This window comes from Hirundo rustica, chromosome 3 (assembly GCF_015227805.2).
Source record: "Hirundo rustica isolate bHirRus1 chromosome 3, bHirRus1.pri.v3, whole genome shotgun sequence".
NCBI lineage: Eukaryota > Metazoa > Chordata > Aves > Passeriformes > Hirundinidae > Hirundo > Hirundo rustica.
In genome coordinates, this window is record NC_053452.1 from 6573428 (window position 1) to 6601252 (window position 27825).

At 37.1% G+C, this 27825-nt stretch overlaps 1 protein-coding gene across 9 annotated transcripts in view; it reads right to left on the reverse strand.

Moving 5' to 3' along the window:
- Nucleotides 1–27825, reverse strand: part of SLX4IP (SLX4 interacting protein) — a 77045-nt gene that overhangs the window by 37543 nt on the left and 11677 nt on the right. For 4 of the 9 annotated variants that reach the window (XR_009207635.1, XR_009207634.1, XM_058419755.1 and 1 more), the window contains 2 exons: nucleotides 4686–4775; nucleotides 1575–1698 (listed from right to left, as the gene is read on the reverse strand). Coding sequence is in view for 7 of the 9 variants with exons in the window: in XM_058419755.1 (XP_058275738.1) it covers nucleotides 1575–1698; nucleotides 4686–4775 (214 nt within the window). In the remaining 2 variants the exon portion in view is untranslated. Of the gene's footprint in view, nucleotides 1–1574; nucleotides 1699–4685; nucleotides 4776–13271; nucleotides 13423–27121; nucleotides 27134–27825 lie in introns of those variants that run through there. The other 5 variants (XM_040057822.1, XM_058419758.1, XM_058419756.1 and 2 more) reach the window with 4 other exon arrangements.

Below are 27825 nucleotides of genomic sequence, written 5' to 3' on the forward strand. Positions count from 1 at the left end.
AAATTGCATCTACTCACATATATAAAAACAACTCTTGTGTCTGGCAGCTTTACCATATGTAATCATCATTTTTTCAAAACCTACCTTTTATTGAGGCAGGAAACCTTAAAAAATAAATTATATAAAACATCACTTGATAAAAGAAGACACATAAAAACCTCAACAAATCGTAGAAATTCTGATCCCACCATCTGTAATGTTCAATCACAATCAGAAAAGTACAGGGGTCTGAAAGTTCAAACAATAATAATATTTTGAAAGGATAAAATGTAGTTACAGCTTGCAAGGAAGGAAAGGGTTTGGAAATCCTTTAGTGGTCTGAAGCACCTCTTGCTGATGTGCTACTGTGTTCTTGAGGGGTGGGAAAAACCCCATGTCATGACAGAAGGTCCTGGCTCCCATATAAGCCTAAATTTTTGCAGCAATAAGCCAACCATACAGTATAAAACCTGTGTTTTCTCATTGAAAATACAAATAAAGCTGCAACCATCAACCAGCTGTCTATGGGAATACATCTTTTCAATAATGGAAAGCATTTTCAGAGGCAAAGAACTTGTTCCCAGTTCCAATTGTTCATATAATATATGCTGAATTCTAAAACTTATGAGTATAGTGATGATATAATGTAAGTATGTAATCACATGCATTGCAGAAGTCATACTCCAGAAGAGATCTCTCAAGTCATTTAAAGCAATGTGCCAAAGCATGGCCAGCACAGAGCTTTACTACTGCAGCCCTTCTTCTCTGTGACAAGTTTATAACCTGCTTCAGGCTAATAACAAAAACCAGTAATTTTTTGCCTAAGAACTATTTAGAGATAAATTGCAGGTATGATATAAGACCAACAGATAAGCCTATCAGCTGTAAACCCCACCATCATGCTAACAATGAAATGGCATTTAACAAGAACTGGCAGCCATTTAGCCCCAAAGCTGATCTAAGAGTAAGGCCCAGGTTACAGTGATCATGATTTTAATTTAAAATGTGGATGTACTGAAATGGCACCCACTGGCCTCAACACCTTCACACACACAAAAACTGAGTTCCAAATGGGTGAAGGCTCTTAATCTTGTTCTCTTCTGCACTCCCAAGGCCATGGGTGCTGCTCCCAGGCCTGCAGTAGCTCTGATAAAATGACAAATATCATTTATCACATCACACCAACTTTTTAAGACTGAAGAGATTGCCAAAAGTAAAAGAAGAGGTAAAGATATGATTTCTGTATTAAAAATTCTAAACTAAATGTGTGAGTGAAAAGGAGACTTAACTAACCAGCAAGATTTCAACCAATTTTGCAGGACCAAGGGTTACATAAATTTTTTTTTTTTAGTTCTAATGATAGGCTTTCATATTAATAGTACCAGGATTACATTCACTTTTAAGCAACGCAGAAAATGCAAATCCACTTAATTTTTTCACTTACATAGCTGAAATAATTCCAGACCAAAACATCAACTATTTCAGGCCTTCCTGACGGCAAATTTCTCATGGGGCTGGGGTGGGGGGGGTGTGTGTGGAAAAAGAGTATTTTCCACTACACTTTATTTCACACTAAGTTAAATAATTTCTTTTACCGGTAAGAAACAAAGGCCGAGATGATCCATGTTCCATTGGTTTCCCCTGACCACGTTGTTTACGTGTCTCCAAGTAGTGTTTGACCCTTGAAGCAACAACTTCTTCTAGCAGCTTGCAGACCTCCTGAAAGAGAAACCACTGGCCTGGTTTGATCTAAATTTACAGAAATGCCCACAGGCACACAGCAGAAATCAATACAAAATTACCCCCTCTCCCATTAAAAGGAAAAAAACATTGAGAGGAGAGGCACACGAATTAAGAAATGAATGGGAACAAGGAGGGGAATCAAACCATTTTTCTACAGAACAAGAGAAGTACATTGTGAAATTCTCACTTGACAGATGAAATACATTATATTACAATACTAACTTTTTAAATTAGAAATTAGTTTCATATGCATGCAAAGTTGGAAAAAATAGATGTTAAAAATGTATCACAATGTTAGGTAGGTACTTAAGCAAAATTTTAGTAAAAATCCTCTCAGAAATTGTCAACACTATTTCTCTGCAAGAATCCTTATAAACTACAACAGACATTTTGCTTCAATTCAGTTTAATTTGGGGGTGGGGGGAAGACTGAGCAAATTAGGTCACAGCAACTTAATTGCTCTAATTAATTTTGATTTTTCTGCTCCTAAACATAACTGTTTGTATCTTTCATACTTTCTTCAACAGAGCACAATAAAACCACACACAACTCAGGAAGAACAAAACTTTCTGCCAGAATCACCCAGAAAAAATAATACTTGGAGTAAAAACCAAAAATTCATCTCTTGAATACCAGAATTAGTTTTCAGCTTAATACACACACATATATTTGACACTTTTTCCCTCAGTATTCTCATTGTTTATAACTACGTGCTCACAGCAATGATACTTTGTGGCACATAAAAATATAATTTTACCTCTATAATATGTTAGGGTAATAGATAAAATTATATAAGTAGTAACGAAACTATCCTGCCTTGAAATTTCTTTGTGATTAATGTAGAAAGTACTCAGAACAACAAATTTTTAATGCATTGCTCTAAATGAAAGCACACATTAGTTAATCACAACCAGTATTTTCTCTTTACAGCAAGAAATACATTTTCCCTTCTGCTTGTAGAGCGTGATTATAAATGACTGTATTTGCTTATTCTTCTGTTTAACTCATTAAAGTGCTCCCATTACACATTCCTTTGTGGGCCTGTGTTCAGGTTAGAATGAAAAGGCCTCGAAAGCAGCAGAATCATGGTGTGCCTTTGGTTCCTTCTCCAGCAATAAACATTACCATGCACTTCCTTCATTTACATGGAACATATTTTACTTGTTAGGCTTATGGAAATATTATTTAAACAGCTCCCCACAAAGAACCATACAGACCTCAGAGGGCAAGGATAAAACTTTGACTTTGCCATTTCAGGGGAAAAGGGGTATGAGAGAAAGGGCAGGGAAGCTGGAAGGACAGAAAGAAGGAAAAAACTGCAGCATCTCAGAGCAATCCCAAGAATACTCTACATCCAATAGGTCACAGCACTGTGCCACAGTTGTCATTCCAACACCCAGCTGTATTTACTTCCTTACACCAATCTCATGCTTCGGGCACTCGTGCAGTTCCATCCTACCCTCCATGCGCTCCAACGAGGAGCCAGCGGCCAAAAGGCCACTGGGACAGCACCAGCAGGATCCTTGAGCTCAAGCCAATGACTTTCACCCAGGGTAAGCAGGGGATCAGCAGAACCTGCGTTTGTTACAGAGGCTTCCACATTTCCCACAGACAGGCACAGAGGGCTGCACCACCACGAGTGTTTTCCAGAGTTTGGAAACAACAAAAATGTGGAAAACTTGCGATGAACGTGTAAAAGCTCTCAAAAAATATGTTGGAATAATCATTCTTTAGGACCTTTTGTCCCCTCAAAGATTCTTCATAGGACTTTCCGGAAGTGAATTGCAAAGCTGTAGGAGTCACACTTCTCCACTGCTGAAAATATGCAACCTTTGTTCTTCTCTCAAAACGTGCAGTTACAGAAATGCACTGAATGCTGTCCTGTCATGTCTCTTTATTAAACCAATCATGACCTAATTTCCTGAAATTCATCTCTTTTGTTTTGGCAGTCTTACAAAATACATTTTGAAAACATTTAAAACTCAGATAACCAGGAGAGTAAAACTGGTTATAGACAGAAAAGGTAACGAGCATTCATTTAGTCATGAAAAAGAAATCTAAAATATTTTCCCTATTTTCTTATTTCTCTGCTTAATAAAGCACAAATCAGATGAACCACATGCTGCTAAATACTCTGCTTTTGCTCCCACACGATATTAATGTATTGTTTCTTTTAATTTCATTTAAATGTATGACTCTGAATGTCTAGGGACGCTGTGCAGTGACAAGTTAATGATGGCATTATTAGGGAAGCTATCTGCTGAAAATTACCGTAACAGAGACTTGCGGGAAAGTCCACAGGAATCCCAAAAACGTCCTGCCTTCATTTTCAATAGGAACTTCTCAAGTTCCCACACAGAGGGGAAAGCTCCTGCCAGGAGCTCAGCACAAGATCCTGTGTGATTTCTCTACAATCTGATGAAAGTTACAGGCAGAATTTTGCTGCTCACTGATTTTCCACTATTTCCTCAGGGTATACACATGACACACTTAAAAATAATGGAAGTTTCTCTTCATAAGATGCAGCAGTTCTACTACAGTTTATCATGCATATTTATGTTTTCTTGCACCCTCTAAATGCAACATCATTTACACTTCTCAGAACAAGGAAAAACAATAATAGGAAGATATTTCACCAACAAAATTATACCTGTCACAATCTGGTTTATATCACTCAGGATCATTTACGAGCACTCATGAGAAACATATTTTTTAAATTAAAAGTTAAGTCAGAAGAATCCAAACACACACACAGAGTTTAAAAATTAAAAAAGCAAATTTTAAGTGGTTATTAGTAACCCAAAAAGCACATATGGTTGGCTTAGGAGTCCCACAGCAACCACTGATGGTTAGGTATAACTAATAATATTCTCTTAACACTGAAAAATCCTGAATAGTTCAAGGCAATCCAACTTCTTCCCTGCAGCCATATGCTTTTGAAGTAGAATTGATATTTGTTGTACCTCTTTCTCATGATCTGAAAACCAGCTGGTGTCTTTACTGGAACCTTGAGGCAAAGTATGAACATCCACCAAGACAGCAAAGTTCCCACACTAGGGGGAAAAAAAAAAAAAAAAAAAGAAAAAGAAAAAACATGTTGAACTGTAGCTGCTAGGAAGCACATGTTAAACAGACAGGGAGATAAACAATCAGGTAAGCACATGCATCTGATTCAGAGTCACAGCAGGCAGAACACTAAATTGTGGAAGTGTATCAAGTAAGGAATTACAAATTTATCATTGTTTGGGGACTTAACAAGGAACAAGAGCACCAAACTTATCCTGGATAGCTCGCTGAAATGTTTATGACAAGCTCAAGTATGTGGAATTTTCTTCTGCTATCTAAATGCCACTTTTAAATCTGAGTTCAAGGAAATTTCAGTGTGTGTGAAAAATTAGCTATTCCTTCACCAAACTCAGACTATTCTTTTCTGAAAATTTGGTACCACATTAATTATTTAGTTGGTGTTTTAAATTTATTAAGTACTTTAAAAAATCAGCATCTTGTAAGTCTTTTCCTCTCTCCACTTAATGTAAAGAACAGCAAGTTTGAAGGACTTGTCAGTGGATATTTGGTAGTTACCACATCTGTCATTTAGCCAATACTATACTTTGAATGGTTTTTGAAGGCTCACATATTACTAAACAGCTGTTAGGATGATATAGGCCACATCCCAAGACACATCAGTTATTTCTGAAATTCCTTGAGAGGATTTGATTGAGGACCGTGTGACATACAAAAGTTATTTTCTTTCATTGCTCCATCAATCATTATAATGAACAAACACAAGGAAGAGTGAACGGCTTGAACGCACCCTACTTCCACTGGGCACTCATTCACTCCTGCCTGCTGACCTGCACAGAGATATGGGGCATTACAAGCTAATGGGTTCCCTTTTTTCTGCTGTAACCCAGCACCAAATCTCACTCAGACAACGTTAACTAAACAAAGTGCAAGAAAAAAACCTAATTTCATCATTCTGACTTGGCTGCTTGTGGTGCATTTGTGATGCAACGAACCCACTCTGTGAGAGGACTGGACCTGTGCACTCATGGCAATTGCACATCCGGAATGTCTGATGGAATAGGAACAACGTCCTGATCCCAGACAAACCTCACATGTGCACAGAACATCCAGAGTGAGATTGGGCTCCTTTCAAGGGATGTTGCAGTGCTCACTTCCTGTCCTCACTCACTCTCTCCATATCTGCTCTTCAGTGCCAAACATCTGCAAAGCCCAGCCTCAGAATTCCAGCTGCTAACAGAGTTAGTTCTAGAAATAGTGGGATATATGGTTTAGACTCTGGTTTTACATCACCTACAGTCTAAGGAGTACATCTTTATCTCAGGCTTATGGTATAGAACAAGTACAGTTACTGAGAGTACCCTCACCCATTCCATTTGCACTAAGAAAAACAAGACTTAGCATTCATTTTATTCATCGTAACAGAATATTTCGTAAATTTAAAACCTCTTGGTTTATAAAGCACTTGGATCTCTAAATCAACTGCAAACAGAAGTTTCTAAATAATGACTCAAATACAATTAAAACGTAATTCATGGCCAATATTGCATTGTAAGCTAGAATGCAAAAGTTTGGCAAATGAGACAGGCATTGTGAAATAATTTTGAAAAACTTCTAAGTTACTCATAGGTATCAGTCACTTAAAGAGCAGAATGCTTTGATCTATTGTATCAAAAGGCTTCTCTTTCCTCCAGAGAACCAAGAATTGCCAGATGGCTGCAACAGCAAACCTTTCCAAGCTTTAAATGGATGACAAAATATCTCACAAAAATCTCTGGTGAATCATTAGTCAGCTCCGGCAAACTTTAAATTGACTACTGAACTTCAAAGTTAGCAGACGCTGCAGATTATAAAGTGAAAGCCAGTAAATTATTCATGGTTCAGCACTAATAACAACAAACAAGTAGTTGAAACATCAAGAAAATTCAAATTATCAAATGCTCCATGTTAACTGGCATCGTTTTCTATTGACTACAAATCTTTATATAGAGATACAGATGCAAAGTATAGACCTGTTTTTCAAGCAGAGAGAATGTTTGCAATTATTCTGAATGGCACTGTTTGTTTCAGTTGCCAATCTTGAAACAACTGGGAAAAAAGGAAATAATGAGCCACATTCAAAACTAGACAATGGAACAGTTAAAATTATCTTTAAAATTTTACAAACACACCAAACATTTGTAGCACTTCAAAGAAAAAACAAATAGATATAAATAGTGCATAAGTCCTTGTAATGGAAGATTTCTATCCCTCTGAGCTTTGGAGCACTCTTCCTGTAGACAGCACAGCTGGAAATATTTCAATAGCCATGAGCCAACAGTTTTGCCACACAATCAGAATAGCTTTGGAAGCACAAGTGGCACAGGCAAAGAGGAAAATGGGGAGTCAGAGAATGACAAGCACAGACCCATCACTACCTCCTATTTTCCTTAAGTCCTGGATGTGATAGAAGTGACAGTTCCCATGCAGGCTCCCCTGCATTCCTGAGCTGCACAACACCTGGTAGAGCTGCACCTGTATTTATGCTTCATGTGCTTTCCCATGGTACAGCTCTGTGGACGATGTTTATATTGAACAGCTCAATACAACTTTGGCTGCTTCAGCAGCAAAGACAAGTACAGACTAAATGCCAATACAAATAGTTGCAGGGAACAGAGGCAAGCGGAGGAAAAATATACACAGTTTATATTAGCAGATCTGATGCTCTATAGGAGTTTCTATTTTTATTCTGATGACATGCAATTCCATGAAAATACTCGCTTTTATTTTAGTGGAAATGAAATGTTTCCAATTCAATGCGGCTGCAAGATGCAACTCGTGACTCCTAAGTACCACAACTGAAAGGCAAACAAAAAGAATGGCAACTTTTAATTTCATGCTTTCAACATCCATCTCAAAATTTGCACTGAAAATTGTTTTTTGAGGTGTGATTGTCAAAACTGAAACTTGAATGCCTGATTTGATGGGAAACACATTTGTCAAGAATCAACAGGAAAACATTTCACTCAAAAATTAAAGACAGAAGCAGATGCTCCAATTTGATATCCCCCACAGTTCTAGATTTCAAAAACTCTTCAATTTTACAAGCTGTTTTTAATGTTCACATTCTTACTATAACAGTCTAATGACATTCATTGTGTTACTAAACAAAGGACTTTAAATGATCTCAGAACGTTGTTAGTGTATTGTTGTACAGCAATGCCATCTAATTCAGAACATCTTGTCAAGAAATCAAACTGTTTACACAAATACATCAAACACTTCATAGACCCTGCAAATTGAAAATATAACCAGACACATAACGTAAACAGAACAAAAACCAACACAAAGCGGTCAGTCAAGCAAAGTCATCTGCTCATAACCTCCTGAAACCTTGAAATAAGCAAATATTAGATGGTGAATTATTACTGCAAATCCCCCAATGAGTAAATAAACCCAAATAAATACTTTTTATTGCTCTACTCATTTTTACAATCAGTGGGCTCCTACATGGGTACTCTTCCTTCTTTAAACTGCATCACTTGAACAGCATAAAACCAGTTCTTATAAACAGAAAGTCCTTGGGATGCTGGAGATGAGCACAGTGGGTTTGTAGTCAGTTACAGCACTCCAAATGTGCTGTATCATTAAAGCAGACACAAGTGGAGAACCAGCCTCCCAGGACACATTTTCCCATTTCTGTGATTTCAGATGTGGACTGGAGGGTCAGAATTAATTGAAGCTGAGCTGGAACAGAAACATCTCAGAGTTTGGCTGGGTTTTGGGATGGGCGGGAAGAAGCTGAGCTGCAACCTTCACACACTCAAAACTCCAAAACTGCTCCATGATGAACATATAGGAACTGTTTATTTCTACTGTTCCTTCTTCCCTGAGCACTGTGCTACTCTCCTGTTACAGAGAGAATTTTATTCCAGTCTTAGATGATGTCTATAGTTAAAAAAACAAAACAAACCAAACAAACAAACAAACAAAAAACCACACCAGAAACAACATAAAACCAAAAAAACCCACAAAAAACCACACAAACTTGATCCCAATGACCACTCAAAAAATGTCATTGGAAGCCCTTTCTGGCACTGTGACAAAATTGATAGGACGTATCATCAGTCTCCAGAATGCAAAAGCACAGCCAAGAGATTTTGTGGGAAAAAATAAAATAAACCACACATAAGCTTGTGTGAAATATCTTGTCTTAAAATAGACAGGAAAACTTAAATATTTTCCATCCTCTCCAAGTTCTTTCTGACAATCACTAAGTGTTCTGCACTGAGTCAAGCAAATTCTAATATCTACAGCATTGAGTATAATTATGACCAATTAATCATTGGTCTATACACCGTGCCAACTGTATTACAAAAAAAAATTATGTTTTCCAGGCTTATTAGAAATTTATTCTCTTCCTTTATCTTTCTAATCCCAAAGAAATTTATGTGTTTTCCTAGTGTTTATACTATTAGCACCAATGATTTACAATATTTTGACTTCTTCCTCTTATACAGCAATAGCAAGAGGCAAAAAATCACTTAAGTGAGCATACAGCACAAGAGCTATTTGTCATTATACAAGATTAATTTAACTTTCATTTACAAGCATGTCTAGGAGAACAATGATTTGAGGCAATACACAGTTTCCCAAACCATAGGGACACTGTTCCAGTACTTAAATACCTCAGCCTGCATAAACACAGGAGTCAGGATAGGTATTTATGCCAGCACCGCTGCTGACGGATATCAGGGGATAAAGGAATTTTGGTGACAGCTAACACTGTACATTTCTCATTCTTTTAAGTACATAAAGTTATAATTTGATATGTGTATGACTTTTCCACATATTTTTCTTGAGAATCTCCAGAGTTTTTTGTTGTGTTATTTTAGTTGTTGGTTTGTTTTTGGTTTTTTTTCCCACTTTTGACCTTTTTTCTGGATAAGAGCTGCTTGATTCTGGAAACTTCTACCATTTATAACAAAGTACGAAGCTTGTACTTTGTTATAAACTTATATCCTAAAGTTGTAGAACAGTTTCAACAAATGAATCCTTCTTATTAAAGAAGGATTATAGCCATCAGTTAACATCACCTACATCTTTTAAATTCCCTGCTTTCAAAGATCTATGGGGTTACTGCAACTGTAAAAAAGGAGAAGCAGATCAAGGGCAATGCTATAACAGGGTCTAAATATAAGATCTATCCTCAAAGATAGGCGTACTAAATCATACACAAATTCAGCAGGAATTGGACAATCTAAAATGCAGTCAGACTTTCCAAAACCAGGGACGAAATTCCCCCTTTTATAACCTGCACACGAGTTATATCTAAATAATCTTTCACAAGTGGTTGGCTTGCTTTTTTAAGAAGTAGAGTTTATGTATGAGGAATTCCTGAAAGGAGGAGCGTTTAATTTTCCGGTGCTTTACTGGAAGAAAAGAAGCAGTTATCTGAAAATTCAATCAATAAGCTATAGGCACATTTAGATCACATTGAGAAGTTCCCATGCCAAGCAAAGAGGTGTAAGCAGAGAACAAGCCTTTAGAACAATCCTTTGATAAATGTGGCCTGACAACTCATGAAATTAGGATGCAACATCAAGGCAGCATTTTAGACTCTTAACAGATGCAGATGGACAGGATATTAAACTGGAGAAATGACAGGAAAAAGAAAACAAGAAATACTTGTGAATGATTCAACCCTTAGGAAAACATAAAAAACACTGAAGAGTTTCAGATCTGATGGAGTATGATACGGGAGACTTCCAAATTAAGGACTAACACACATAATTGTGAGCAATCCACCCAAATCAACAGATTAAAATAAATTAATGAAGACAACTCCTTCAGAAACCAAGTACCAGAAACCGAGGTAAAGGTGCTGCATGTTTTTAGCAACGTAAGAACGCTGCAGTGCAAACAGAGCTTTCAGTTCATCACCCACAGCCAGGCTAAGCAGTAATTACTTAATCTTAATATCTGAACTGGTCTCGGAGAACTGCTCTATCAGGTACAATGTTGAAAAAGAGGCCTAAATTGCATGAGAGAATTAAGCTTAATTTAGGTTGTCAATCTGTGCTGGTCTGATCCCAATTTCGTAGGAGGTTTTGTAGCCCACATATTGAAAAGAGTCATGTAGTTGGAGCTCAAACAATTGCAAAAAGCAAGTTTTTCCTTGGGGCTAAGTCTCCAAGTAACAGCGCAATCTCACCATCGTTCCGAAAGGATATACACCATGTCCCTGCCTGTGTCAGGACTGATTCAGAACAACAGAAATAGCAGCACAATATTTGCTCAAGATAATAAAAAAGATAATCTGAGATTCCAACAAGCTGCTTTCACCCTCTTGCTGTAAAGTATTATCCTAAAAACGATGATATTTTTTAAATCATTGCGAGCAAGCGATGATGAAATACCCGTGTCTGCAACAACCTGCAATAACCTTTTATGCCACTTCAGGCTAGGGAAGGTGAGTGGCCATATTAACTGGGGAGGTGAAAATATTCACAATGTACCCAAATACAATTAATTCTTAAATGCAAATTTTTAAAGACACTTCCTAGGGCTTAGCCACGCCAACAGAATGCCACAGGATAACATATTATTATCACCTGATGGTTGGTAAGTGGGTGCAGATAAAGATTATTACCTTACCAGGTTCTTACCCTGAGCTATCAATAATCATAATGATAAAATTTGGTACCAGGAAAGTAATTCATTAGAAGAATTGCCTTGTTATTGCTGTCCTAAAGTTGGAGATGGGGACATTCTTTGAGGTTCTACAAAGTCAGTGGTGGGATTTTGTTTCTTCCCCAGGTGGAAAGAAAAAGGAACTCATACACACCTTGTACAAAGCACTGCCTGGCTGAATTACTTGGTTTATAATTATCAGATCCTACAGCAACAGGTATCAATACAACTGCAATGACTGCTAAAGCTTCCAGAACTCTAAAGATTGCCAACTGTAACATGATAACAGAATTTTTCTGAAGAAATTACAACCAGTAATAAAAAGGTTTGAGGCCCTTTTTCAGATGTTCAACTTGTTAAATGATTTTCACAGGTTTTCCCATACATGCTTTAAATACTGTATTTTAATATTGATCTACCAGACTTTAAAGTATCAACAAAAGATCAGCAGCTATGTATAGGGAAGCTACTGATGGATTTGTTCAGCATGAAAAGAGCTACCAGGAGGCCTGAGGAAATGAGAATGAAAAAATTTTCTGCCAGAAAATGAAGTGCAACAAAAATTAGGTGGAGACACCACCCTCAGTATCTTCTGATGTAAACTCAGTCAGAGGAAATAAAACCGGATGTCAGATAGCATGAAAACACAATTTACAAGCTTCCTGTAAGGTGAAGCAGAGGCAAACCACAGTGTTTGTTTCACAAGGTAACGTGCCCATTGCTGGGATGAAGGAGCAGCAGTTCTCCAGCACATGATGCACCCACCAATACATTTCTGAGTTATCTGTCCAACAGCTGCAGGCGGGGATGGGCTGACTTCCTCTCACAAAAACAAACAGGGAAGTGGGGGCAGGTCCCATATAAGAAATTGTTCCACGTGTTCAGCTTTGCAATTATTTCAGATTCCTTTTTATTCCAAGAGCTGAAGTCTTACCTGCTCTGAAATTCCCTTCCTTCCCTGCCTCTCCTGAAAACCTTACCTACTGCAGCACACAGCTACCGAATGGGGAAGCAGGAGGCAACACAAAACCAAACCCAACATCTGCAGCCCATGTTTCAATATAAAATATTTGCAGATGCTGAATCTTTCTGCCAAACTAATTTAACACATTAAAGATACATTGATTGCACATGATCAGATTTTAAGACAAACACATAAAGCAAAAGTATTTTTATTTGCTTATAAAGTATAACAAGCCAAACTTTTTAATGTTGTAAAATTTACTGAAATTGTTGAATTGTTGCATTTTCCAAGTATGTAAAAGAAGTACTTTGAACTCTCTGTTTTAACTAATTTGTCTAAACTCAGCCAGGAAAGTTTCAGAACAGCAAGAGAGCTTTTTCAGAAACAGCATAAGAAAAAAGTGACTCATGCTGAAAAAGGTGTATTACAAAAGTGACACCCTTTGGACAAAATCCTTCTATTAAGTGGGAGCATATTAAGTCAACACAGGGCAGAAGAAGAGGAAAGTTCAACAAAATATTCTCTGCTTTATCCACAAAGGTACAAGGGAAGAAACAGATGAGTCTTTCAAATCAAGAAGTGATGCTCTAAATCTTACTGCTAAAAAAGCAGAATCAGATGATGGAGAAGACATCATATTTCAAAATGGAAACAGATGAGCAAAAACCTCAAGGAATTACCAGCTGGCAAGCAAAGGGATATAATTTTTTTAATGTCCAAGAAAAAAAATTCATTTCACCTGGCATTGAACAGAGTATATAATTAATAGACTTTATGCTTAAATAAAAAGAAAAAAAGAACAACAAGCTATTTATAAAATTATGTAAAATATGGACATATTTGAAGACTGAGGAGTTGGTGAAAAGCAAGAACAGATTGTGAAAATTACCTGGTGGAGTGTTTGTCACCAGAAAGCCTCCTGGAACTAAAACGTAACTTGCTAAGGAAGCGCTTTTCTCATTTATCTGTCCTTGCTCCAGACTGCCTCCATCCTACAACTCCCACAAGCTTGCACCAGCCAGAGCTGAACAGGTATAACTGTCCCGTACCTGAAAGTGTTTGGATTCAATATCTGTTTTAAAATGCATCCTACAATCTACCGAGTTTGACAGAAAGAAATAGAAGTGACCATTCATACATCTCTCCTAACAAACTTAAGTGGTAACCTCTGGGAGGAGATCAGGGCAATGAGAAGCAGGTGGTGGATGACAAGACCTTAACTTAAATCAGATGCAGCTCAAGAAGTGCACCTGACTCTGCTCCAACCTGGAGGAGGCCCCAGTAACCCATGCCTGACCTCTAAGGAAGGCAGGTGAGTATGGCATTATTTTGCACAGGTTCATCAGTATTTATTTACATGCCCCTAGCAAGCACAGCAAAGATTTCTAATTCATAAAAACGAATCCTTCTGCAAATATTCCTCCTACCACAACTCAGTTTCTGAGGTTGGGAAGCGCTGACCGTTTTTCTTCTAAAAATTTATTAAAATCTAGTCTCTTCCAAGAGGGAAAAGGAAGAGCCAAACAAAGTGTGATTGTTTCTAGCATGAAAACAAACATTTAAAGAAAGAAATTCAATACTTTACGTAAGTAGAGCTTACTCTCTTACTGGCTTTGTCAGTTTCTATAACTTTTTCACACTAAATGCACTGATACGTATTATATTCACATGTGGTCAATCACATCATGAAAACCCAAGGAAAAACACTTGTGAAAAACACAATGCACAGACATTATGGGTAACACATTGCTCATTTTCACCTATTATGAAGAGTAATAGAAACAATATGCTCCCAAGATTTCAGAGACACTCCATTTTACAGATGGAGAGGGATGGAATGGCAAGAAGGACTGATTTATTGTCAAAAAAAAAAAAAGAAAAAAAAATTCTGTTTCAATGGGATGGAAAAAGCTGTTGCCTTAAAGAAAAAAGGACATAATTTTATTACAGTCAAAAAGGACTACCAGTACTTAGGATTTCAACTGCTATTTTGGAAATGCCTTTTTAAAAAGTTTAAGTTTTACATTTCAAAGCCTTTGTATTGTTTTTTTCCCCAAGTTTCCCTTGGATTATATTACTAATTGGAAATATGTGGGAAATATTTCCCACAATTATGTTTAGAAAAATTCCAGTGATAATTAGTGCCAATCCTCATACATGTGGAAAGCATTAAAATCACGGAAAATGATAAATAGTGTTGATTTTATGCAACAAAATGTAGATATTAAATATATAAAACATTATATTGGGTCCATACTGACCTGTGTGCTCTGACATCAACAAAAAATCTACAGGAAGAGATTAAAAATATAAGCAAATAATGATTATTTTCCTCAACAGATGCATTAGACTTTTGTCAACATGAGACCCTGGATTTTATATCTCATAGGCTGCATCTGTATTTGGCAATCATCAGTGATTGTTTTCTCCCAGAATTTGTGAACTGGTTTATAAAACTGCTTGAATATTTGCATCCATGACATCCTGTGGCAAATCCAATCACACGTGCACTAAGAATCACATGTTTAGTTCATTTCAAATCATGTCATTCAATACTTGGAGACTTTTTGCACAACTGCATTTTAACCTTTCATAACCCAGCTCCCTTCTCAGGTCCTTTACAAATACAGCATCTGCCCAGAGCTCCCTGTTCAATTCCAGTAGTGCCTTCATCCTTCAGCCAGGGAATCTGTGCATGGATCTTCTTTTTCAGCTCACTTAACAGCCTTTGGTGAAACACCTTGTCAATCCCTTCTGAGGGATCTGAATGGGTTATGGCAACCAGATTTCACTGTTTTACACTCACTCACTCTGGTAAAGAAGCCAGAGGGCTGTGATGTTTTTCTGTTTACAGCGGGTGTTTTTACTTTTTCCCAATGTGTTACACTGATCCTGATATCCATTCATTCTGCCCCACCGGAGTTTGTGCTAATTTGCCCAACACAAATGCCAGACATTGAACAAACAACTTTCTATTCCTACCACTCAAGGCACTCTCACATACGTGGAGCAAGGATAGTTTAACAAAAGCAACACCTGCCAAAGCTTCTTCTTCATACATATTCTAAAAGGTGGCTTTCTGTGTACTTATTCCAGTGCACAGTACAAATTAACTAAAACTAAATAAATTAATAAACTATATTAATACCTCTTCTTTCTTTTGCAGGTGAGAACATTATGATACTAGACAATTAGTTTCCAAAGTTAATGCATGTATTTCAAAAAGGTCAACTTTTTAACATATTAGTAAATAGCAAAACTACAAATGCATCATCTCAGCACCCTGCCCTGTTGTGCGCAAATACAGAGAATCATGCTTAAGCTAATACCTTGTCCTTCAGGAGGCTAACTCTGCTCCACTTATCTTCCTGATTCCCCCTATAATGAACCAAACTGCTGAAAAAAATCCCACCTTCTGTAAAACAGTTCCTTAAAATCCTTATTTTGATCATTTTCTATCAAAAAATACTTGGATTGGTATATTCACCAGGTTCTCTTTCTCCCTGCTCCATCTGTAACCCAATCACAAAAAACTACCATAGGTTGCCTAATTCTTCCATTAAATTTTTCTCCACACCTGCCAAGGTCAAAATTCCTCCTTAATGCATCTTTTAAACAGGAAAGGGGTACAGTAAAACTGACAGCACAAAGCAGCTCAATAAATTCAGCAATGCCATCTATTATCAGGTATCTAAGATGTCACCTGGCTGAATTAAATCTTGCTTAATGTTTATGTCTACCCAGCAAGATGTTAAAATGGAAAATTAGAACTGAATTACTTAACATGTAATTTTCCATTAACTTGTATCCACCTGCTTAGCTCTGTAAGGGTGAAAGAAACAGAGTTTAAAGGCAACAAACTTCCCTGCTTGCTGTACTGAAACTTAATGTCCATAATCAATAAAAAATGAGACAACCATCATTGTCAACTGCTTCATCTCTCCTGAGGAGTAAGCAAATCATTATCATTAGTTCCAGTGCTGCTCCTCTGAAAAATGAAATTTTGAAACTGATGCAGCATTTGCATTAATAAAACCGGTGCATTTTACTTTACACAAAGCAACCATCAGCTGCTAGAGATGTAAAAGCTGGGCCCAGATTACACTCCATGCCAACAAAAACAACTGTTCCTTAGCTTGCTAGTCCTTTTAATTTATTGCCATAGCATGGAGATATAACTCCTATTTGTAATCAACAAAGAAAAAATAAAAAATTCTTGGTGCATCAGTCTAAGAGAAGACTTTTTTCCCTGCTTGCTCAAGTTCTGGTCTATATCACTCTCAGTTCCCAAGCCTCTTTCCACCTCTCCTTATCTCAGTCTTCATTTTCCCACTGTCAAAGCCTGTTTTTCCAGGAAGGAAAGTTATGGTAAAGATGAGGAATACTGTTCAGCACCTCTTTGCCCTTTGGCACTGCTATCAAACACTGGGATTTTATCTGCCACATTAGCAGAGATCTTACAAAAAACACATTCCTTTTTGTATAATGTACATGGTGGTCACTCAAACAATAACCAGTAACAGATGTCTGAAGTGAGGAGAATGGACTATATAAATAGAACTTTATAAATTCTAATGATCCCTTCCCAGATTTGAGACCTTGACACTTAATTTATAACTATCAGTATGGCCCTACCCTTCCCTTTGTGTGTTTATTTCTAGTTCCAACTCGGTAAGGATCCTTTGCCCATCATGCTTTAAGTTACTCTATGACCTTGCAGATAATCTTACCCTCAACTTGCCTTCATTTAACAGTGTAGAGATAAAATGAAAAAAACCTCTGCAAAGAATCCAGCACCCAAATAAGGAATTCTGTCAGGGCTATGAACTTACATGCTTACATAAAATTACTGGTTTCATTCAGTACCCTGCAATGAGCATCTGGGAAAGTTTTTTCTTTCAAAGGGAACACAGAAGTATGAAAGAAATGTAACTTGCCAGAGTCCACTGAAGTTTTGACGGTACAAGACTGGTATTTAGGTCTGCTTTTCAGGGGTTTTCAAACAGTGCTCTCACTCAATATGCATGGGAAATTAGGTAGTAACTGCTTTAAATATCCTTACAGTTCACTATTACAAGAAAGAATGTCAGAATTGGAATTTTAGAAGAAAATTCTCCATGAATCTATAGCTGTAAATCTTACCTGCCAATAGCACTTTCACTCATATAGAAACAGCAGAACTAAAAATCCATTTGGCAAAATACAGAAGCAGATTTTAAGACTGCAGCCTTTATAATGCTGCATTATGCTTAATTACCTTGTTTTCACAGTCCCTTTTAAGATAATAAAGGTTTCTGTATGTACTTCTGGATACAGATGCTTAAGAAAAAAACTAATTTTTTTAAATGTCATTAATACTCCATCTCACTAAAACAAAGGATATTGCCAATAACAGAAGCAATGGAAAAGAACAGATTTTTAAAAGACATGGTCAGATTCTGCCATTGTTACAGCTCTGCATAGATGCAGAACAAGTTTACAGACACACACAGACTGTCATTTGTTGTACTTGTGTACAAAACTTATCGTTCAGTATCTTTATGCTTGTAGGTCCAGTAGAAGTTTTACATTCCTGATTACATTTTTCAAACAGTCAAATAAAATTAACAATAATCCCAGAAAACATGCAACTCTTAACATTTAAAAACTTTGCAATCAGTTTCAACAACAAAAATCCACATGGCATGAATTTCAAGATCATTTGTAGGAAATAGACTTCCCCTTTCTTCTAAAGGCAATGCAGCAGCAGGATTTACCCTGTGCAGGCAGCAGATAAACAGACCTGTAAAGCATTTCTCCGACTGACAGATCATGTTGCAGGGCAGAAAGTTTCTTTCCTTGCTGGTACAATAGTCACCTGTACCCACTCCACTGGAAATCCATTGTATTCAAGAGACCAGGCTGACAAGGAGAAAGGCCTCTTTGTATAGAGCAGTAACACTTCTGATGGAACTTAAGCAATGCCTACCAGAAGTCAGGAATTTTATATGAAAATACATGACAGCAGATGCTACAAATACAATGTGATTTCACTGCTTACAAAACCCAACCCTGTCATACAATTATAAGTGAGAAAACCACATGAGCAAAACCAAAGGATGAAGCCTCACACATTGCAAAAATCACCTACCAAAGACAGGGCTGTGCCAACTAAGGAACTTGAACATCTGCAGAGCTAGAACAGCTATGGCTGAGATTTCACTTCCTACAAGCCTGCATCTTTTTTAAGAGCCACATAGAAAAGAGTACCCTGGCTAAATTAAGTTTAAAAACCTACATTTTTTTTCCCCATGAAATTCAACAGGGAAAAAAAAAAAAACCAAAAAAACCCCACACCTACTTTACAGATTGAGAGGGAATTATCCTTTGGAAAGCAACAGCTCATTTTTTAATTTAAAAAATTGATGGTATGCTAGCTGCACAACTGTCTTTGGTAAAAGGAATGAAGGAACAGAGACGACAGCACATGACAGATTACAGCTCCTGGATGTCAGGAACCACAGAGACAGGAACAAGTGATCACATCATCCATTTCATCTGATTCACATTAATAAGAGCGAGACAAAAAAAAAAAAAAAAAAAGAAAAAAAAAGAAAAATACTTGGCTTTAACATGTCCAAGAACACCATTAAGCTTTGTTGTAGTCACCTGTGGCCATATAGTCATAGCTTTGTATTATTTTATGCTTGAATTTTTTACTAAAGTTTCACTCAGGGCTTTTTAAAAAGATGGAAAGACAAGCATTTGTATATAGCAAAGGCAGCAAAAAACACACGTTATTCAACAATGAATAAGACCCACTGTGTTGCTAAGGGACACAGGTAAATGAAGAGGAAGTATTTCCTTATTTGACTGATACGAAGAATGAACTCGTGATCTACTGTAATGTAATTAACATCAAAGAGAACAATTGAGATCAGGGTGTTTAAACATTTTAATTCATTAATATTAATGATTATAACATGGTGGAAGTGCTAGATGCTCCAAGTCTTGCTGGCTTTAAAGTTTTTCAATATGCCCTTCAACCTCCCTTCATTAGGTTTTCAGAAAAACACTGAAGAACAACAACCCACAACAAAACTTCAATTTTATCAATTAAATATTCCTCAAAAAATTCAGGTAAATACACAAGTGTTTAAAAGCTGTCATGGGAAATACACCCTTTTTTGTATGAACTATTTTATATAACTGTATAAAAAGGGACAGAGTAAAGCAGTGCTACAATAAAACACAATCACAATATCCTACAGAAAGACTTCCAAAAAAGCCAAGGACACCACATGTGCTCCTGGACGACTGCAAGTACATTTATGAAGTTAAACAGTCTCTGAATATGACCTTGGAAAGGGCAGGTGGAAAACTGATTAAGGAAAATCTGCCATCTGGTGACACACTGACTCCCACAGGGAAATGGGCAAGATTGGAAGCTCCACAGACATCTCCCCCAACTGGATCAATACAATTAACGAGCAGTAAACCATCAGCCTTTCTTTGGATTAGTACTGGGGAAGGATAAAACATTTTGCCACTCTGTGACACCTCAGGGGTTCTCCTTCTGGGGTGCAAAGGGGAACATGAAACATAAAACAGACAACTGTGCCCATCATCCCTCAAGATTTACACTTTCCAGCATCTGGACATTCCTGATCCCGTCCCTGAAAACAGTTTTTCAACCAATTAATCTTGCCACTCAAGGTTTTCCATCAATTTGAGTATTATTTACTACTCCTAATCCTCATCTCATTATCAAGCCACTATTATTTCTGTTTTAATCCTGCTGCTCCATACCTTGGCTTGTTCCTAACCTTCTCTACACCTTTTAGTCCAGTTCTCAGCTTGACACTGCCAGCACATCCTGCTCCAGCACCGATATCCATCGCTCATTTTTTCCCCTCATTCCTGCTCCATTGCTCTCCTATCATCAGTCTCTGTTCCTCACACAAACTACTGAATATCCCTGTAGCCCATTCCCGTGCCAGCTACCCCCAGGCTCTGCTCCATAAATAACAAAGATCTTCACCAGGTTGTTTGCTTTTTTGTTGTTTTATTTTTGTTATTTTTATTTTGTTTAAATAAATCATCCCACCTTTTCTCTTTACTTTCAAACTGCACAGGCTTCACCTCCCCCCTTCACATCTCTAGTGCAGCAGGGGCCTCCAAGATCACAGGAGATTCACTGTCAGTAGAGGGTTTTCCTAAATGAAAAGTGAACCTAAAAACTGATTTTCCCAAAGGTGAATAACTTGGCGGGGAGATATCCAAACCAAGGGCAAAGGGCTCATCACAAAGCTCCATTTAAAATTACTGCTGCTTCATAAAGCCTGGGATTTGTTACCATGCAAAAGACTTGGATACATAGCTGGTAGATATGTCCAAAATCCCACCTTGCAGGGAAAAAAAAAAAGAGCAAAAAATTCAACTATCTTACTAAACAAATTCTTAGCATGAAAATCATAATTTTGGTTAAATGCATAAAATCTTGGAAAACAAAACTGATATCAAGAATTTAGTTTTAACTGATAGAGATCATTTTGCTGCCTCACTCTGTAATTTGTATTTATCATTTTTTCATCAAAGGAAATGAAACTGGGCCAGCTAGCAGATCAGGAATGATGAAACACATTGATTCTCCTTGTTCATATGCTGTTCAGGAGAACAGTATCTTAGGATTTTACTGGGCAAAAGATTAATTCAAATTTTAACAAAACATCTGGTTTGAGTGACGCTTAGAAAAGGCAACAATTTAAGCAGCAGAGAACATTTAAGTCTTAAAAATAAAAAGATAGTGATCTACAAACTGCAAGCTTTCCTAATCTCCTGCAGCAGTATTGACACATTCATTAAATACTTCATAATACTGATTTTAAAAATGCAGGTTTGCCTTTTAAGGGTTTCATATAAAAACTTATTCTGACAGCTGACTATCCCTAAGACTGAACGCCCCCAGTAATTTCCCTTATCCATATTACATTATCTGCATTTCGAGATTTTTAAAGTCAGTCTTATGGATAAGTGTGCCATTATTTTTAGCTCTTAAATAAAATGCTCACAGTAAAACAAACACTTAAGAATTGTACAAAGTCATAGAAATAGCTCAGGTGAAATATTTTAAGCAAGTGTCCCCTGAGATCACAGAATTAATGGCAATCTTCTAAGGAGCAGTGGCAAGTTTAACTGATTTAACAGCCTACTTCTAACTAAACAAAAGAATTCTTACCAAAGTTCTGCACATTTATCTGATAAATTTGGGAGTTTGTTCTTTTCGTTGCTTGCAAAACCTCAAAAATACATTGAAACTAAATTCATAAACATGTTAATTTATTATCTTTGAGTACAGAGATAAAGGCACAATATAACCCCAAATATTTATTACTTGAACAGATATGTTGTCCATTAAAATGCTTTTATGCCATCTTACTCTTAATTAGCTCCATATATACGTATCCCTATGAAGAACTTGTCTATCAGAACTTGTAATCCTCAGTTCTTTGTGATGAAAATGATATGGCACTCAGATAATACTGCACATGACCACTGCACTTGCAGTTCTTGATGGCAATAAGAATGCTGAAAAAGAGCATTAATTACATAAAAATAAGCAAAACAAAAATCCCCGGCTATGTTGAAGCCATGCCAGTTCTCACAATAACTGAGGCTGAAAGAGATGAACATTCCAGTCCCTATAGCTAAATTCCTGTCAAACAGTAGCTACAGAAGGTTATTTAATGCATTCTACCTGTGCCTACCAATATCAAACAGGTATAAGTACAATATTTATGAAAAATATTGCTCCAATGGCCCTTTGAAGGTCCCAAAGCCAGCTAGAGAAAAAAAAAAGTCCTTTGCTTTACTAAAACCACAGTGATGATGCAAAATAACTCTTTGATCTATTATATATTTGAAAGCACTAAGCTAAATGCAGACAGTAATTGCTGACAAATCCCAGTAGTAAACAAACCAGTCTCACATTTTACATATTATCAAGAGGCTACAGAATTAATGGTTACAGCCAAAGAAATGTTGACACAGTTGCAGATTAAGCCTTAACATGCTGATCACGTTAAAAATACTGCACAAGAAATATTTTTCCACTTTGTAAAAAGCCAGACTGTTTACATGCGTAAGTGGCTGGAGATCTTGTTATCTGTGTGTGGTCTTAACATTTCAGTATCATAACCATGAATATAAAGAGAAGCAGCATGAAATAACCTATTATACTTACAATCAATGCCAGACTGCAAATATTAGAAGCACTGAGATTTGAGTTTCTGAAAATGAGCATTACACCATCCATGTACCTACATACAACATTTTTACTTCCTTTTCTAAAAGTAATTAATTCCAAAAAATGGAAACAAAGCTTTTCTAAAAGCAGAGGACTCATATTTCACAAAAATTAAGTTTTCTTCCCTTTACATTGCTTAGAGAGGAAAAAAAAAAATCAAGAAATTCAGAAATTAAGAAAAATAAACATTGTCATTGCTAAAAGCCGAAACATTCTGAAACTATGGTAATTTCACTTGTATTGTTTCATCACATAAAATGTATTAAATTACTCTAATTTTCATACAAGTATAACACATATCACCACTCTAGTTCATAACTGTCTTAAACCTCTAAATCTGCTGATTCTTGCTACAAATTGCTGTTATTAATTTACTTAGGAATCACTGGAAAAATCTCCTGCAACTTTTTTTTTTTTTCTTTTTTAATAAGAAGCAAAGCCTTACCGAGGAAAGAGAGTACTGTGAAATCATTAAGAAGATGCAAGCTCCCTGTACCTACATGGAGACCAATTAGTAACTTTACCATTGCACTCAGCTAAGGACTGCCAATAGGTAAAGGGTATCAAACTTCCCCCTGCCTATGTCTAGCAATCAAACATGCAATTTGAAAAGGCAAGTACAAAGAATAAACAAAAAATATTTACAGCAACCACTCAATGCAAGAAATCTCAGTATTTTTCACATGAATTGATACTTCCTGCCATGGCCAGCGACAGAAAGAAGAGACCCTCATCTTTCCAGCATCTATCTGTGAACGTCACTACCCATGGCTGCAATTCCTATGATTTCAGTGAAAAGAGAAGGAAAAAAAAAAAAAAAAAGGGATTGAAAGCACAAGGCTGTATCAGGAATGCATCTATTGTTCATTTGCATTTGCAGGAAGCTGAAGGGGGAAGGAGAAATAACCTATTAAGTTTTGCCCATGCTCACACCCTATTGATAATTTAATACATGCACAGAAAGCAAAGTTCTTCAAAACAGTTTCTTCTCTAAAATTACAGGATTAAAGTTAGAAGAGAAAAAAAAAAATCAGGAACATAATGGATGAACAGAATTAACACTGTGGGATCATTCTAATTCCATTTGGGACACACATCCCCCATGAGGCTGAGTTTCTGTTCCATGAGCATTTAAGAAAAATAAACATGTCACCTTAAGTCTTTAAAAGTACACTTCCCAAATTAGAGAAACTATCAAGGAGCCAACAGAAAAGAAATTCATATGAAGGGTAATTCACTGCAAAAACAAACTGTAAATGACCCTTGAAAGGGGTCTTTCTGAGTTTCCTGGAGGAAGCAGCATGGCTCTGTAACCAGGCCTAACTGGTTAGTTAGATAGTGCATCAGCCCACTTTCCACTCCTTGGAGGAGGGGGCTCCTTGGCTGAAGTGTCCCAGGGAGGGAGATCCAAGCAGCATCACGGGATTTCCATGGCTCTACCATCCTGCCTGCTGGAGCCTGGCTGCTGGAACTCGTATTGTTAAGTAAATAAAGCATTATGCTGCACATTTCTTTAGTGTGGAATTATTTGTAAACATTCAGCTTTTGCTCTAGCCCAGAAGTATTAATGGATTGGTTGAAGACAGCTGTGAATGACAAAGGAAGGCCTGAGAATTTATTTTGTACGATGACAAACTGCAAAACCTTCCCATGGAAGTCATAGAGGGAAACTCCAGAACATACAAGCATTCAGTGGCAGATTGCCTTTCTCTTCAGGTAGCTGAGTACTCATTCCAATCCCATCACCTGTTCACGTGCAATCTGTTCCTCAGGAAGTTAATGGCATTTTTTTGCATTTTTATGCTTATCATCTGCATTTATCTGGAATTAAAAAAGTTATCCAGACTCCCCTGCAATTCAACAGCAGTCGCACAGGTAACAGCTTATGCCACAGCTGCTCCCAGTCCGTAGGACAGACCTGCCACAGCCTGTTCCCTGACCTTCCACTTTGCACTTTACTCCTTCCCCTAGTTCTGTCTGATTTTTAAGCATCTTTGCAGTGCTGCTGTAAACATGACAGTAACAGCAAGGGAGACCTTTGCTGCTGAGAACTAGCCCTCACAGAAGGGAATTTTCATAGGGTTTTCACTTTGTGGAAAAACTTGGGATCCTCACCCTAAATACGCAGGAAACTTCAATACACAGCTCACAAGAGAACTACAAAACATTGATTTTCACCACACTAGTAAGGTAATAAGTAACACAGCATTTAAACTGAATTTTATTTTAACAGAGTTGGACCAATGTCTAACTATTTTAACATTTAAACAAGTAGCATATGGACATTTTGAGGAGATCCAAAGCATTACAGAGAACATCAGGGAATTAATCTAAACATCTTGAGGGTCACTGAACTGACTTGCAGATGGTGAAATGAGAGAAATGAGCAAGCCACTTGCTGTTCAGGGCCTAAGCTCTAAATCAGTGTGGCAATCCAAAGAGAAAGAAGGGATATTTCAAAACCAAGCACTAATATGATGTCAGCCAGCAGCAGCAGCAGAGATAATTTGGATTTGGGCAGTACTACAGAGGAGATGCTCTTGGTGAATAAGCTTACCTTCTTAAGTACCAGTCATTATGTTGCCTTTTCTGAAACTACCACTTGTGTAAAGTTAAAAGTCACCAGTATCTCTGTAGATAAAACTTTTGAAGCATTCTCTCCTTCTAAACTAGTTTTAGATTTGCAGTCCACAGTGAAGATCAAATATTCTTACAAGTTCTAAGAGTTTGTGATCATCACTGATACTCCTAACACTTCGTAACAGCTCAAATACCCTGGGCCTACTTACAAATCTGGAAATTACATTTTGCCAGCTTAATTTTCTCTACTTGGAGTGTGAATGCTGCCTCATAATGGTACATGAAAAACAGTTACCTCACCTTGTCACAGCATCAACAAGGGAGCTTTAAGTGATTTTCTAGGTGTACAGCTTGAAATACTGTGAGATTCCTTGATGCTTGCAAAAGATAAAAAAGGCAGGTTCTAACAATATCTGAGTATTATTCCACTTCTGAACTTAAATTTTTTTTTATTGTACTCATCACTGGATTTTTCCTTTTCAAAATCTGTATCATAGCTCAAATAGGAATTTATAAAACCAGATTAAATCCCAACAGTCCCTACATACTTAATAATGTAGGCCTCTCCAAAGCAGCAACAACAAATGAACCATCTCTAATAACCCTAAGAAAATGGCTTCAAATTAGCAAAGAGTTTTCTGAACTATGTAGAATATGCTGAGCATCTGTAATTAAATCTCCTTCCAGTTCATAATCAAAAAGTACCCCAGTTTTATCCTCCAAATATTTTACAAATCAAAATTCCTGCCAATTATCAGGGTGAAGGGATATAGACAAAGACACATTTTCCTTAGCATTTTTTGTCCTTTGAGGTCATCTCTCCACACCACCCTGTTTCCACCAAATAAAAGCAAAATTAAATATTCAATTCAATTCACTGAAGCACACATAAATTGACATATAAACATTTAAAACTAGTGACAAATTCTATCAATTTTCTGGGGAAATCTATAAACCAATGTTGCTCTTTTCTTTCACCCATGGCTGCCAGTGATTTAATCACCGCTCTTTTCTATTCAGCTATTTTATGTTATGCTCTGTAGTTATTGTTTGAGATGAGAATATGTTGTTGTTTGATTGCTTTTTTAAATTATGGGTTTCATTTTCAACTTTTGATGTGTCAAGCTTAATCCTATCATCCAAGTTGTTTGTAAATTCCCTGAACCATGGATTGTGACTGTGTCAGTTTAACACCCAGGCAAATGAGAACCAGAGGCTTGCAGACAATACCACAAAGGGAATGAATAACTCTTTGTAGGTTTGTTTTCCACTGCTGAAGATTACCTTATTATGCCAGGGCAGCGCACTCTGGTCCGGCTCAAATGATTCCCCTTCCTATTTTTATGCAATAGGAATGTCAAAATAAAGAAGGCAAAGTTATATTCTGCATGACCCTACTAACTGTGACATCCTAGGATCTTGGCATTGAACAGATCCTCTTTAATGGCCCAAGAGTTAAGCTCTTTCCCAACTCTTCAGTTCAGCAAATATTTTCTGTTCAGATCTATACATTGCTTTTCTCTCAGCATTTATCTGTATGATACAAAGCAGGATAAACCACAGCCATGTATATTTGGTCCATTATGAGTGCTATTAAATCACTGGGATATTCAATGAACAAAGACAATCCTCACAGTTTACAACAGGAGAACGTTGGCTCAAGCTTGAAAGGCTGTATTTAACTATACCTTATATAAACTATTGTTTCACCAGCTGAGTGGTGTCAGATATGCCAGGCATCGCACTAATTCCTGGAAACGAAGCAGGAACGTGCAAAGAGGACCTTGCACACAGAACAGAGCTCAGCTTGGCTCACTTATTGCATAACCTTTTAGAGTAAAATGAGGATAGAATATTGAAGTAACTTTACAAACCTCAGTCATCAACGATATGAAAATGCTGAGAAAATGCTCTGTCGCTATGACACATTTTCTTGGGTGGAAACCACTGTGTCATTCTTCCTTATCTCTGTTCTCACCCTCCCTTGGGACTAACAACTGACTACTCTTCAACCAGCTTTGATGCAACAGTTTTACAGTGATTCTCCAGTCGAACGTTATCTCATAGTACATGGCAAGTTCGACAGAAAAAGGAATAAAATCTCAGTTTTGCCAAAGCGTGGAGATTCAGGATTTCCTGCAAGAGGATCTGTCTGTAAAACACACCTATAACAAAAACAGCAAAAAACTCTCAGTGAAGGTCAAAGACAAAAAAGCACAAACCCAAGAAAGATGGCACTTGCCCTTAAGGCTTCATAAATGGACCCTACTTTCCTAGCAAAGCAGATACAGCCAACAGGAGAACGCTCAAATCACAGAAATGAAGATTTTGATTCAAAACCTGAGCGCATGATCTAGAGCACACACTATTTTTTCCCACTTTCCCAAGTGAAAAGCTTTCAGTTACAAACAGTTTTGTATTAAGAAGGTAGCCACCTTCACTCCCCACATCTCTGTATGAGTAACTGAACACACACAGCTGATCTGACTCCCATGTGATAGAAAAATGTGATTATTCTTTCTTTCATTTGGCCAAGCAACGTCACACAAAGGCAGAAGTAGATGGATTCTGTAAAAAC